The 12,165-nt window shown below is 43.1% G+C and overlaps 1 protein-coding gene across 7 annotated transcripts in view; it reads left to right on the forward strand.

The window, feature by feature from the left end:
• The first annotated feature begins 953 nt into the window (after window positions 1–953).
• Window positions 954–12,165, forward strand: part of SRBD1 (S1 RNA binding domain 1) — a 124,594-nt gene continuing 113,382 nt past the window's right edge. Inside the window, exons 1-6 of one of the 7 annotated variants that reach the window (XM_061990006.1) lie at window positions 954–1,017; window positions 2,235–2,342; window positions 6,898–7,072; window positions 10,175–10,254; window positions 10,640–10,805; window positions 11,777–12,139. In XM_061990006.1, the coding sequence (XP_061845990.1) occupies window positions 10,175–10,254; window positions 10,640–10,805; window positions 11,777–12,139 (609 nt within the window). In that variant the 5' untranslated portion in view covers window positions 954–1,017; window positions 2,235–2,342; window positions 6,898–7,072. Of the gene's footprint in view, window positions 1,241–1,872; window positions 2,343–6,897; window positions 7,073–10,174; window positions 10,255–10,639; window positions 10,806–11,776; window positions 12,140–12,165 lie in introns of all 7 variants that reach the window. The other 6 variants (XM_061990001.1, XM_061990002.1, XM_061990003.1 and 3 more) reach the window with 6 other exon arrangements.

Raw genomic sequence — 12,165 nt, forward strand, 5'->3', positions numbered from 1 at the left:
TTTGGGCAACTGACACTTGGACAATTTCTCCTGCACTAGAGTGCAAATGTTTATAGTTATAAGGAAAAATAACTCAAGTTCTAGTCTGCATCAGTAAAGGAACAAGAACATTCTATGCCTATCTGGATCTACATACTCTTATCTACTCAGTAGGCTGAGAGAAACGGCAAGTCCTTGTGTCTTCTGTGATCACCTCTTACACAGTATCTCAGGTTCACATGACCTCTGCTTCCCAATATCCCTGTGAAAAATAACTAACTCCACTTTATAGGGGGTTAATTTGCTAGCAGAGGCAGTGAAAACGTTTGTAAAACCCCCTAAGCTACCATCAACCAAGAACTGAACCTAGATTTTTGCATCTCGACAACTGCCACTGCATTGCCCCTCAGGTACCTCGAGGCCGCGTTAGGCCCTGGGCTGCACGTGGGCCTCCCCGGAGAATCCTGCCACTTGACACCTGTCTGAAGAGGCAGGAGGAGGGACACCCCGCCTGGCTGGTCTTCTTTAGCCAGATGTGCCAGAGACAGGCACTCACATCTGCACGGGAGGCCCGATTTCCACCCTGTCCGCCACCAGCACAGGCACGGGCCTTGACCCCGAGTAGCATCAGCACACGGACCGGTCTCCCGCCGCCGGGGCCGGCCCCCCCCCCACCGCTGCCCTAAGGGCTCGCGTCGCGCCTGCCTTCCAGTGCCCAGTGCCACCTGGCAGCGGCGCGGCACGGGCCCGCCCCCATTGCGCCGGCAGCGGGAGGGCGGCGGACAGCGCGGTACGCACCGCCGCACCGAGAACCGTCAGCACTGCTGAAGAACCCCCCGCCGCTGGCGGGAGCCTTGGTGCGCCGGGCAGGGGCAGTGGGTGGAGCTGCTGCCGCCCCCGCCCCGCTCTGGGACCCGCTTCCTGCGGCGCGGCGCGCCGTGGCGACTGCTTCCTGCTCCTCCCCGCGCTGCGTCGGGCGGGCGGCTCCGCCATGGCTGCGCTGGCGGCCCGTTCAAACGCGGTAGCTGGCTGCAGGGGGTAATGTCTGGGGAAGCCTCCCGCCCCTGGCCGGGCCTGGGCCGAGGGTGAGACAGGGCGGGCAGCGACCTGCGGGCTGTGCTGGCTCTGGCACTCTCCGTTCCGGGCCGCGCCGGCAAGCGAGGACTTTCCTGTTGTCTCGGTTGTTCAGGTGGAAACGAGCCATTTTCTTCCTGAACCTCCGTTTCTGCTCCCTGTCTCTCCCCTAGCTTGGAGGAAAAAGGTTTTTCGGGGCTTCTCTCGCCCTGATACGGTGCCGGGGGCGGGTGAGCGGGACCGGGGATGCGGGCGGCAGCGCCCCGGGGTCCGGGGCACCTGCTGTGCTGGGGCTAGGGCGGGAGGGTGTGGGGCTACCGGCCCCGGCCGGGATGCATCTTGTGCCCCCGCCTTTCTTCACGGCAGGAAGGGGCCTGTGAGGTGGTTTGTTCCCCTGTTTCTGTCTGGGAATTGGTGCCCTTCCCATGCAGAGAGGGTGAAATTTAACTGCATTAGTCCTTTCTCTTGAACGCTCTCAACAGATATGAGGAACAATAGGACCTTGAAGTACATGAAGTCTATTTTAATGAGTCACCAAGCAACTAACAGTGCTTTACTATTAGCTCCTCTTTGTGCCTATAAGACTCTGAAACAAGTGTTATTCATGTGATAAACTGCTCCAGCTGTCACCAGGCAGAACAAGAGCACATCTTTATGCTTCAGGAGCAAAGGACATGGCATTTATTTAAGCTGATGGGAGTGTCACTGTATGGCTGGTTTAGTGGATTGGAGAAAAGGAGTAGCCACACATGGCATAGCAGTGTGTTAGTGAATCAGCAGCAGTATCCCCTCAGTTTCAGATAATGTCTGTTTTCATAGGTCGTTTGCAATGATTGGCTTAAACACATGGAAAGTGTTTGTTTCCCTGCATTCCTGTGCACCTCTCTTCCGATTCATTGCCAGGCTGCTGCATAATGCAGGTTGTTCCTTTTTCCCGGTGAGACCACTGATACAGGAATAGGTTTGGATGAGTGTGCATTCTAAGGGCCCAGCCTTGGTGCTTTGAATGGTGGTACTTCTGTAGGTGGTACTCCTACTAGTCATACTTTTCTCCTTTCTGGTTAGCATTGGAGACTGTTTTGCTGTATGTGTGTCTTGTGTATGTCCTCTCTTTTTTTCTAGCTGTAATTTTTCAGTTACCACTGCAGTCTCCTGATGTGTATCTTTCACCCCTTTCCCAGACAGTCCTGACTGGCTTTGTATAGGAAAAGTCCTTGGAAATCTGCATCAGCTTTTCTGAGCAGAAGTGCCTGGGAGTTCTCCAAAGTTTTAACCTCGAGAGGATTACAGTAAGTTGGTTTTATATTTTGAAGTACAACTTAGTTTGTTACAGGTGATAAAATCATTCTGGAGTGGTAGAACAATTTCCCTACAAGTCTCTACCGTCAATCTGCCAAACGCTTTTCCCCTTTGCTGCTACCAGCATGCTCAGACCTTGATTCTTTCTTAGGATATTATTCTAATATGCAGTAGAGGTCTCTTAAGATGACAAGCAAAGTCAAACTGTTGAGAGCCTACGTATAATTGTTGAAGTGGGCCATTCTGCTGCTACTAATAATGGTCTGAAATTCACTTCTCATGTGGAATTCACAGTGCTTTCTGTATCCTGCCCCAGATGCTTGGGGTTATAATAAACTGTCATTTGGCTAGTACTATGGGATTTAAGAAGATGCTAAAAGGTGAATTTCTGTTTTCCTTGCTATTGTGTTCATGCCAGAAAAGCAGAGCCAACAGCAAAGTTTGAGGAGCTTCCTGCACCGACAGACTTACTTTCTCTAAGAAATACATTACTTTAAATGAACTGGAAAAGAGCTTTAGAAACTTCTGTGTCTCTTTTGCAGTTACTGAAATGAAATTAGTTTCCAAGTATATGTCTGATTGTGTTGCATTTGTTTGGTTTTGTGTTGTGTTTTCGGTTTTTTTTAAGTTCTGTACCTTCAGCTAGAAAAATCTGTCTGATTGAGTTGTAAGGTGCAATAGACTTTGTCGATATTCAAATCTATATTTCTCTCATTGTGAGGGATTTACATGACTCAATGTAGTAAGATTATGAGATGTAAATTTGCCATAATGACATTCATTTGATCATAGTGTGAAAGTAGAATATTTTCTGTATTTTGCAGCTGTTAAATAGACTATTCTTTTAAAAAGACCTGTAGAAACAGTTCTATTGGGATTACTGGAGCAATTTCTAACTGAAAATTGTTACTCATGGTTGAGCCTTGTGCTGATGCAGGGGATTTTTTAGGGAAGGTGGGTGGATGATGGTGAGGAGGGGTTGTTTTTAATCTACTTAATCTTAAAATATTGTTAAACTTTTCTTTCTGCAAGCAGTTGCATGCACCATCTGGTTTCACATATGAAGAAATTTACTTTTTATGGGTTGTATGTTTGTATGAATGTGGAGGTTGAAGAGAACATTGATCTCCAAATGAGACTTGGATGGCTCTTTAATAAGGCCTTTGAAACCACAGTCTACTTACGTTTTCCAAACAGACTAGAACTCCTATCTGGGGAGAGAGACCAGAGGAATGATTATTTCCTTGCTGCATTTTCTGTGTACCCATATTTAGGTTCTGTACAGTGAAGTATAAGAAGAGCTACCCTGTCACTCTTTGTTTATTCCTTGAGTAGCCCATCACCAAAGTACACTAGCTGTATTCTAATGATTAGCTGACAGGCAGAGAGAAATGTGGTATTTAGAGCCATCATGATAGCTGATAGTGTTGTGGAGCTCTGCATTGGATGCAAAGAATAGAAGCAGTGGGAACAGAAGAACTGGCAACAAAACTGATGCCAGTTTATCTGGACCTGGGAGATATATTTGTCTATAATAGCAATGTTGTAAATAGCTTCAGCTCTTGTTTGCTGGACAGCTCTACAAAGTTCTCTGTCTTTTTTTAATCAGAAGTACTTTTGAAGAATATGCTGTAATTATTTTTGATTTTGTGGAGAAGCAAGGCTTTAGTGAGTGTATGTCAAGCAAAGAGACTTGAAGCAATCTGCTCTCATTTGGGAGATGAGGCAAGAAGAGTTTTGATCACCTCAAACAGGCAATCAGGGGTCTAGTGTGGAGGTGCAGTCTTAAGATTTCAGCCCAGGACACAGAAGCAAAACATATGCAGACAGAACTGAAATGAAAAGGGAGTTAGAAGCTTAAGTATATGGGCATGGCCAAAGTTTCCAGGGTCTAGCTCATGTTGTCTGGCATTGAAATAAAATACAGTTAGAGAATCACAGGATCTTAAGGGTTGGAAGGGACCTCAAAAGATCATATAGTCTACCCCACCTGCCAGAGCAGGACCACCTAGAGTAGGTTACACAGGAACTCATCCAGGTGGATTTTCAATGTCTCCAGAGAAGGAGATGCCACAACCCATATGAGTAGCCTGTTCCAATGCTCTGTCACCCTCACAGTGAAGAAGTTTTTCCTTATGTTTCTTTGGAATCTCTTATGTTCAAGCCTGGCTCCGTCCTCCTGACACACATCCTTTACATATTTGTGAACATTAATGAGATCACCCCTCAGTCTCCTCCAAGCTGAAGAGCCCCAGCTCCCTCAGCCTTTCATCATAAGGGAGATGCTCCACTCCATCATCTTGATGGCCCTGTGCTGAACTCTCTCCAGCAGCTCCCTGTCCTCCTTGAACTGAGGAGCCCAGAACTGGACATGATATTCCTGATGCGGTCTCACGATGGCAGAGTATAGGGGGAAGAGAACCGCTTTCAACCTACTGCCCATGCCTCTTCTAATACACCCCAGGATGCCATTGGAGCTGATTGTTAAGAACTCTCTTTCTCATTATAACTTAAAAAGTTGAGGCATAACTTTCAACCATGTACATAAAACAAGAAAAAAATGTTTTAGCGAATGTTACTTGAAAGTTTGCTAGCTTCAGATGCGAGGAGAGCTGCCAGAGCAGAACTTGTAGGAGTTCAATAGGCTAGTTGACAAGCCAAGGAAATCCTGCACAGGGTTGCTGGATAACTCATGGATATCACTGGATACTGCAAGTTTACTTCCTTCAGGCATTAAGTACAGGAGATGCCAAGCACTGTGAACACCTGCAATAAGGTACAGAACAATGAACACAGATAAAGGAAGGGAAAAAAGTTTGCTCTGACCTGGCTCTGGTATAAATAAATCTTATTTTTTCAGCTTTGTAATTGGCTTTTCTATAGGTATGGAACTTTTCTGGATTTGGGAAGGAGATACAAATCTATACAAGCTAAAGTTTCTTTTCTCACAGTAGAAACCAGCCCTCACTTTGGGTATGGTTGTCTGGAGGCAACAGAGAAGGAAGATGTAAAGGCAGATTTTCCACAGAGACCAGTCTGTCTAGAAAATAGAATAGGAGCTAAGTGGCCAGTTGCATTCTGTATTGATCCCAACATGCTGTGGGAACAATTCCAAGCTCTTTCAACAGTTGAGGCAAGAGACATGGGGGACTATATTCCAGTAGAATCAATGCGTAGCAGGCAGTGGCTTGTTTGATTGCTTTTGGTGTGTAGTCAGTGCAGTCAGCATTGTAGTTGTCCAATGTGGGTCGTAACTATGTTTGATTGTTGCTTCAAGTCCTCCTGCCTCACTTCAGGGACTGTATCTAAGCTTTTAAAAAAAATCTGTAATAGTTATTCATCATCATCAATGGCATTTAGACTCATTGCTTTTCCATACTCTTCCCTGCCCCTCTCCTGCAGTGAATCAGTTTCTTAGTCATTGCTGTAGGTGTTAGCACACCCTTGCACAGGCAGCTCAGAAGGAAAATTTAGCAGATAGCTGTCTAGCAATTTGGAATCAAGTCAGAAGGACTTTTGTGGATTTGAATTTAAAAAAAATATGCTTTGTAAACAAAAAGAATATATGCAGCAAGTGCAAGATTCTTTGTCTACAAATAGGCAGTACAGTTAGTTTTGTGTATATGTTATCAGGAGGAGAGGAGATTATGACTTGGCTTCGCTTCACAGTGAAATAGCGTGACTCACAGATGCCCTTTGGTATTGGGCTTTTATTTTGAACTGCCGAACTCACATTTCAGCTTGCAACCATGGCTTGTCTGTTTATGGAGAGCCATTCTTAAATAAATTTTGTGCTTTAAATTCACATCTTACCTTAGTTAAAATTAATTTTAAGTGCAGGTACAAAAGCCTTTAGGAATAAAATTACCACTTTTCTCAAGACAACATGGTAGATTAATAATATAGTTAATGATAATAATCCTCTCTATCTGAAGCCAGTCCTAAGTCACTATATGCTTGCAAGAACTGACACTATTGATGAGTGGAACAGAAGACAGATTCTGTGCTGATCCTGTCTTCTTTGATGTTCTGGATCAAACCTGCTTGGTACTTCTCCAGCTTTTAGAAGGACCAGAAAAAGTACTTAAAAGTTGATCTAATTATTTTTTCAAGTGGATGATCCAAGAAATCAGAAGGAAAAAAACCTCAACCCACAACCTTGAAGTATCTCATAAAGAGTTAGAACAGAAAGTGATATGTAATAAGTCTGTTTCATGCTTTCCTGTGATATTTTCCCATTTACTGTATGGTAATTTTGCTTCATTCAATATGTTGTGTGAAGTAGACTGCCTTACAAATGTAGAAGCAAGTACTAATCTGTTCTTGAAAAGTGTGGAAAAATGACTAAAAAAACACCTAGTTGACTTAGCTGAGGAAATGGGACTGACAATGATATTGTAAGCTAAACATGTAATTTGAAAACAGAACCATGCAAACTAACCCTGTGCCTGCAAAAATTGGTTCAGAAATCTGTCTCAGGTGTTACCTAATTCTGGAAATCTTAGTGTTGCAAACATGAATGTTTTTTGTTTTTCCCATTCATAGGTTAAAGTACAACATCAAATGGAAATACTGTTTGCATACCTCTGAGTTAATAGGAATAAATATATAACAAATTCAGGGCTATGATAATGACCATTCAGCTATAAAAGGCAAAGGAAAAAGGAGAAGCAGAAAGTCTCAGAATTGACAGTGAAAAGTCACCTGGGAAGTTAATAAGGTGAGTATTTTAAATTTTTTTTTGGTGTTCTGTGGGTATTTCTGTTTTTCTGTTGTAGACATAAAATTTAACCAGTTGGGTAATGGGGCTTCAGTCAGTCGAACAGCAGATAAATGCTGACTTGTCACTGACCATGCTGATTGCTACCAGAAGGTGTTTTGCAAACCAGCTAAGCTAGTGCTGTTTGATGTGAGCCTCAATAGTCTTTCCACTGATGCCGAAAATGGTCACTTGAGTGACCTTGCTTTGCACGAAAAACTTGCTGAAAGCTATTTATTACAATAGTTGTGCTTCTGGTGCTTGAACATAGGCCAGAATTAAGTTGGATTACAGACCATTTAATCCTTTTGACCTTGCAAGGTCAAGGTGCAAGAAGGTTTTCTATTTTTTTGGTATGAGAGCTGAAGAGCAGAACATGAATAGTGAAATTGTACCAGATATAGGTAAAGTATGTTTTTTATAGTTATAGAAATTAAGAGTTTTTTTTAGTCAATTTTTTAGATATTACTCTTCTGGCAGGTAAAATTCTAATTAAAACTGCAAAATATGGTTGTTGGAATTCATGAGCTCAACCATTGCCAAAAATTCTGAGACTAACTAAAAAGTACCAATTGTAGCTATGAATCGTGGATCAGGAAAAAGTCAGTGCCTTCCCTTTTTACCTTTGTTCATTGTTTTCTGTACTTTCTGTATGCTAATGAGCAGCCCTTTCGTAGAATCATAGAATCACAGAATGGTAGGGGTTGGAAGGGACCTTTAGAGATCTAGTCCAACCCCCCTGCAGAAGCAGGTTCACCTAGATTAGGTTGCATAGGAACATGTCCAGGCAGGTCTTGAAGACCTCCAAGGAAGGAGACTCCACAACCCCTCTGGGCAGCCTGTGCCAGGGCTCCGTCACCTGAACAGTGAAATACTTTTTTCTGATATTTAAGTGAAACTTTTGTGTTCCAACTTCATCCCATTAACCCTTGTTCTGTTGCTAGCTACTACAGAAAAAAGGGATGTCCCAACCTCCTGACACCCACCCTTTATAAATGTTAATAAGATCTCCCCTCAATCTCCTCCAGACTAAACAGCCCCAGTTCCCGCAGCCTTTCCTCTTATGAAAGACGTTCCATTCCCCTGATCATCTTGGTGGCCCTGTGCTAGACTCTCTCCAGCAGTTCCCTGTCCCTCTTGAGCTGAGGGACACAGTACTCCAGATGAGGCCTCACCAGGGCAGAGTAGAGAGGGAGAAGAACCTCCCTTGACCTGCTGGCCACACTCTTCTTGATGCATCCCAGGCTGCCATTGGCCTTCTTGGCTGTGAGGGCACATTACTGGCTCATATTTAGCTTATTATCAATCAGGACTCCCAGGTCTCTCTCTGCAGAGCTGCTCTTCAGCATTTGGACCCCCAGTCTGTACTGGTGCATGGGGTTGTTCCTTCCCAGATGCAGGACTCTGTACTTGTCCTTGATGAACCTCATGAGGTTCCTCTCTGCCCAATTCTCAAGCTGGTCGAGATCCCACTGAATGGCAGCACAGCCTTCTGGGGAATCAGCCAGTCCTCCCACTTTGGTGTCATCAGCGAACTTGCTGAGGGTACACTCTGTCCCCTCATCCAGGTTGTTGATGAAGATGTTGAACAAGACTGGCCCCAGAATAGATCCCTGTGGAACTCCACTGGCCACAGGCCTCCAACTCGACTCTGTGCCATTGATCACCACCCTCTGGGCTCTGTCATTCAGCCAGCTCTCGATCCACCTCACTGTCCACTCATCCAAGCCACATTGCTTGAGCTTTCTGATGAGGATGTTATGGGACACAGTGTTAAAAGCCTTGCTGAAGTCAGAGTAGATGACATCTGCTGCTCTCCCCTCATCTAACCAGCTGGTTATGCACTCATAGAAGACTCTCAGGTTGGTCAAACAGGATTTCCCCTTGGTGAAGCCATGTTGACTCCCCCTGATAACCATCTTATCCTTCATATGTTCAGTGATAACATTCAGGATGAGTTGTTCCATCACTTTTCCAGGGGTGGAGGTGAGGCTGACTGGCCTGTAGTTTCCTGGGTTGTCCTTGCCCTTTTTGAAGGCTGGAGTGACATTGGCCTTTCTCAGGCACCTCGCCTGTCCTCCATGATTGTTCAAAAATGATAGAGAGAGGCTTAGCAATCACATCAGACAGCTCCCTCAAGCACTCTAAGATGCATCCCATCAGGACCCATTGACTTATGAGCCTTAAGCTTGGCCAACAAGTCTTTAACCTCTTCCTCTTCCACCCAGGGCAAGTCCTTTGCTGTCCTGGCCATACTATTATCCTTGCTGTACTGGGCTTCCCAAGCGTTGGCCTTGGCTGTAAGGACTGAAGCAAAGAAGGCATTCAGTACTTCGGTCTTTTCTGCATCCTCAGACACCAGGGCACCCATAGTGTTTAGCAGCAGGCTCACATTACCCCTCACCATCCTTCTGCTGCTGATGTACTTGCAAAATGCCTTATTACTGTCTTTAACATTTCTGGCTAAACTTAATTCTAGAAGGGCTCTAGCCTTCCTAGTTGCACCCCTGCATGCCCTGGCAATGTTCCTATACTCTTCCCAAGAAACTAGCCCCTTTCAAAGTAATTTTTTTTATTTTGCATATAAGCCACAGATAATCTTCAAAAGGCAAAATTCTAGATCAGAATGGAAAATATTCTTGCAGTCCAGTTCACACCAAAACCATAGGTGAGCTCATTTTAATAGGTATTAATTTAGTATTCTCTGCTTCTTAGATTGATGGAGGACAGTATGAGTGACACCCAGTAGTTTATTTGAGATAGGCTACTCTTACTGGTAGGATAGCTTTACATGCAAGTCAAATAATTACCTTTGTTTAAAGAGAAAAATAATTTCAGAACTATGGTGCTGATTTGTCTTTTTGCTTAGTTGAGAAGGTTGTTGAGTGTGTGCTGCTGTGCCCTGAATTCTTGGATAATAAGAAAGCTGAACTTGCTTTAGAGGAAACTTTTGTGGTTGGTGAAGACATTATGAGGGCACACTTGGCAACAAGCTAAAGGGCTGAATAAGAGAATGCAACTGCAACTAAATGTTCTGTTTCTCTCTTCTTGCCTCTATTTAAGATGTCATCTCTACCAAGGAGGGTGAAAACTGAAGCCAAATCTTTTACATCAGAAGATGATGAACCTTCACTTCTTAATTCGTAATATTACTTTTTCCTTAAGATATTCTTAAAGGTTTATGCTAAAAATGAGGTGCTTGAAAAAGTTTTAATGCACAAAACTTCAATTATAAAACACAAATTACCTATGCTCTTCATGCTCACAGTGAAGATAGGATGCAACTGATGCCAGTTGTCCAAACATAATCATGTGTGCAGACACTCCAGAGACCAGCTTCAGGAAAGCTTGGTAAATTGTTACAGCCATTAGTCTGCAACAGCATGAGGGGCCTATATTTATTCTGTCTGCCTTTCTGTTAATTTTTCCTGTTTGCTTCCTTTCATGTCAGATCTCAGATTGGTTTGCTTATGAGTTTTTTTTTTTGTTCTTCTTACAAGCAATATTGTTTCATCATTTGTTTTTCAGGAGCTCTGAATCAGAGGAGGAAGAGGAGGAGTGGAAACCAAAAACTAAAATGGCCAAGAAACCTCGGTTGCCAAAGAAAAATGAGGCAAAACCTAAAAAAGTTGCTGCCCCACGGTCAGCTTTGGCCAGGAAAACAGTCAATAAAGTAGCAATAAAACAGGAAATGGTGAGTATCTGTAAGCAGGAGGCATTTATTTACTGTGGTTGGCAAGTAACACGAGCAGAATTTTTTCAGCTCTGATTCACTTGGCTGCCTGAGCCTGATCAGCTCATCTGATTCCTCTGTTCCTGTGAATCTTCAGTATATATTGAGAATCATAGAATGATAAATGTGACTTTCTTACATATTTAAGTGTCCCAGACCTAAGGGCTCTTTAATGTTTTGGCCAATGATAATGGGACGTGGTTCTAAAAGGAGATCTTTCAACAACTAAAATAAACAAATACTTCTACATTTCCTGCTGTAATGAAAACTAAACACTCTCACCTGCTTTCTCTGTGGCAACTTTAATATCTTCCACCTTTTCGCAGGCTGGGTACCATGACCAAAGAAAGCCTGTGCTTAAGTTTCCTTGAATGGTTATTTGACCCAGTAAGGGTTGCAGTTTTATTATGACGAATATAAGCTACACTTCTATCAGAAATTACTTCTGTAACTTCAGAGGTCAGATCATAACAGAAGCTGTTCCTTATAGCTTCTGAAGTTCATCTCTGGGGAAATTTGGGAAGGAAGGTGTGACTTGTCCAAGGTTAAACAGTATATAGCTGATATATATAATACTGCACCTTAACAACTCATTAGAAGAATGCTTCTCTACACTGTTCTCTGTTTTGTGGAGATGAGTGGAAGCAAGGACTATAGGTCAGTGTCTTCTGAAGGATAGGCTGATTAAAGTCTTTCGAGGATAATTTAGTTTGATCTTTTAAAGCAGTTTTGTTGGGTATGTTTGTATATTTTTTTATTCCATGAAAGATATATTTCAGATTACTTGATTTCTGTCTTGGCATTTCCTTGCCAGACACATACATCAGTTGGGAAAATGATGTGTAATAAAGAGTCTTCTTGTGTTTTAATAGAAATATTGTATCAGTTTGTAACAGTTAATGATTGACATGTTTTCAATGCCTTTTTGCCAGGATGTATCCTTGCCTGTTGCTTCTGCAGAAAGTAATAGAATGCAACTTCTAAAAGTTAAGGAAGAACATGTAGGCACTAAACCAAAAACTTTAAATCAAAAGCCAGAAGTGCCTAAAAAAATGGAAATAAATTCATTCCAAGGGAAGAACATACGGAGTTTAGAGAGTGATGAAAAACCCTCAACAAGCATTCCTGTAGTGGAGAATCAAGTGAAATGCGAGAAATCTGAGGAGTATTTCGCTTTTAATGAACCACCTTTTAAAAAGATTAAGTCTACTACATGTCCTGAAGGAAAGCCAGTAAAAAGCCTGGGAGGCAACAAAGTGAAAGAAGAGTTTGAAATGAACTGGGATATTGTACAGGTATGAGATTTATTTGGTTTTTTTTA

Source organism: Colius striatus, chromosome 2 (genome assembly GCF_028858725.1).
Source record: "Colius striatus isolate bColStr4 chromosome 2, bColStr4.1.hap1, whole genome shotgun sequence".
Taxonomy (NCBI): domain Eukaryota; kingdom Metazoa; phylum Chordata; class Aves; order Coliiformes; family Coliidae; genus Colius; species Colius striatus.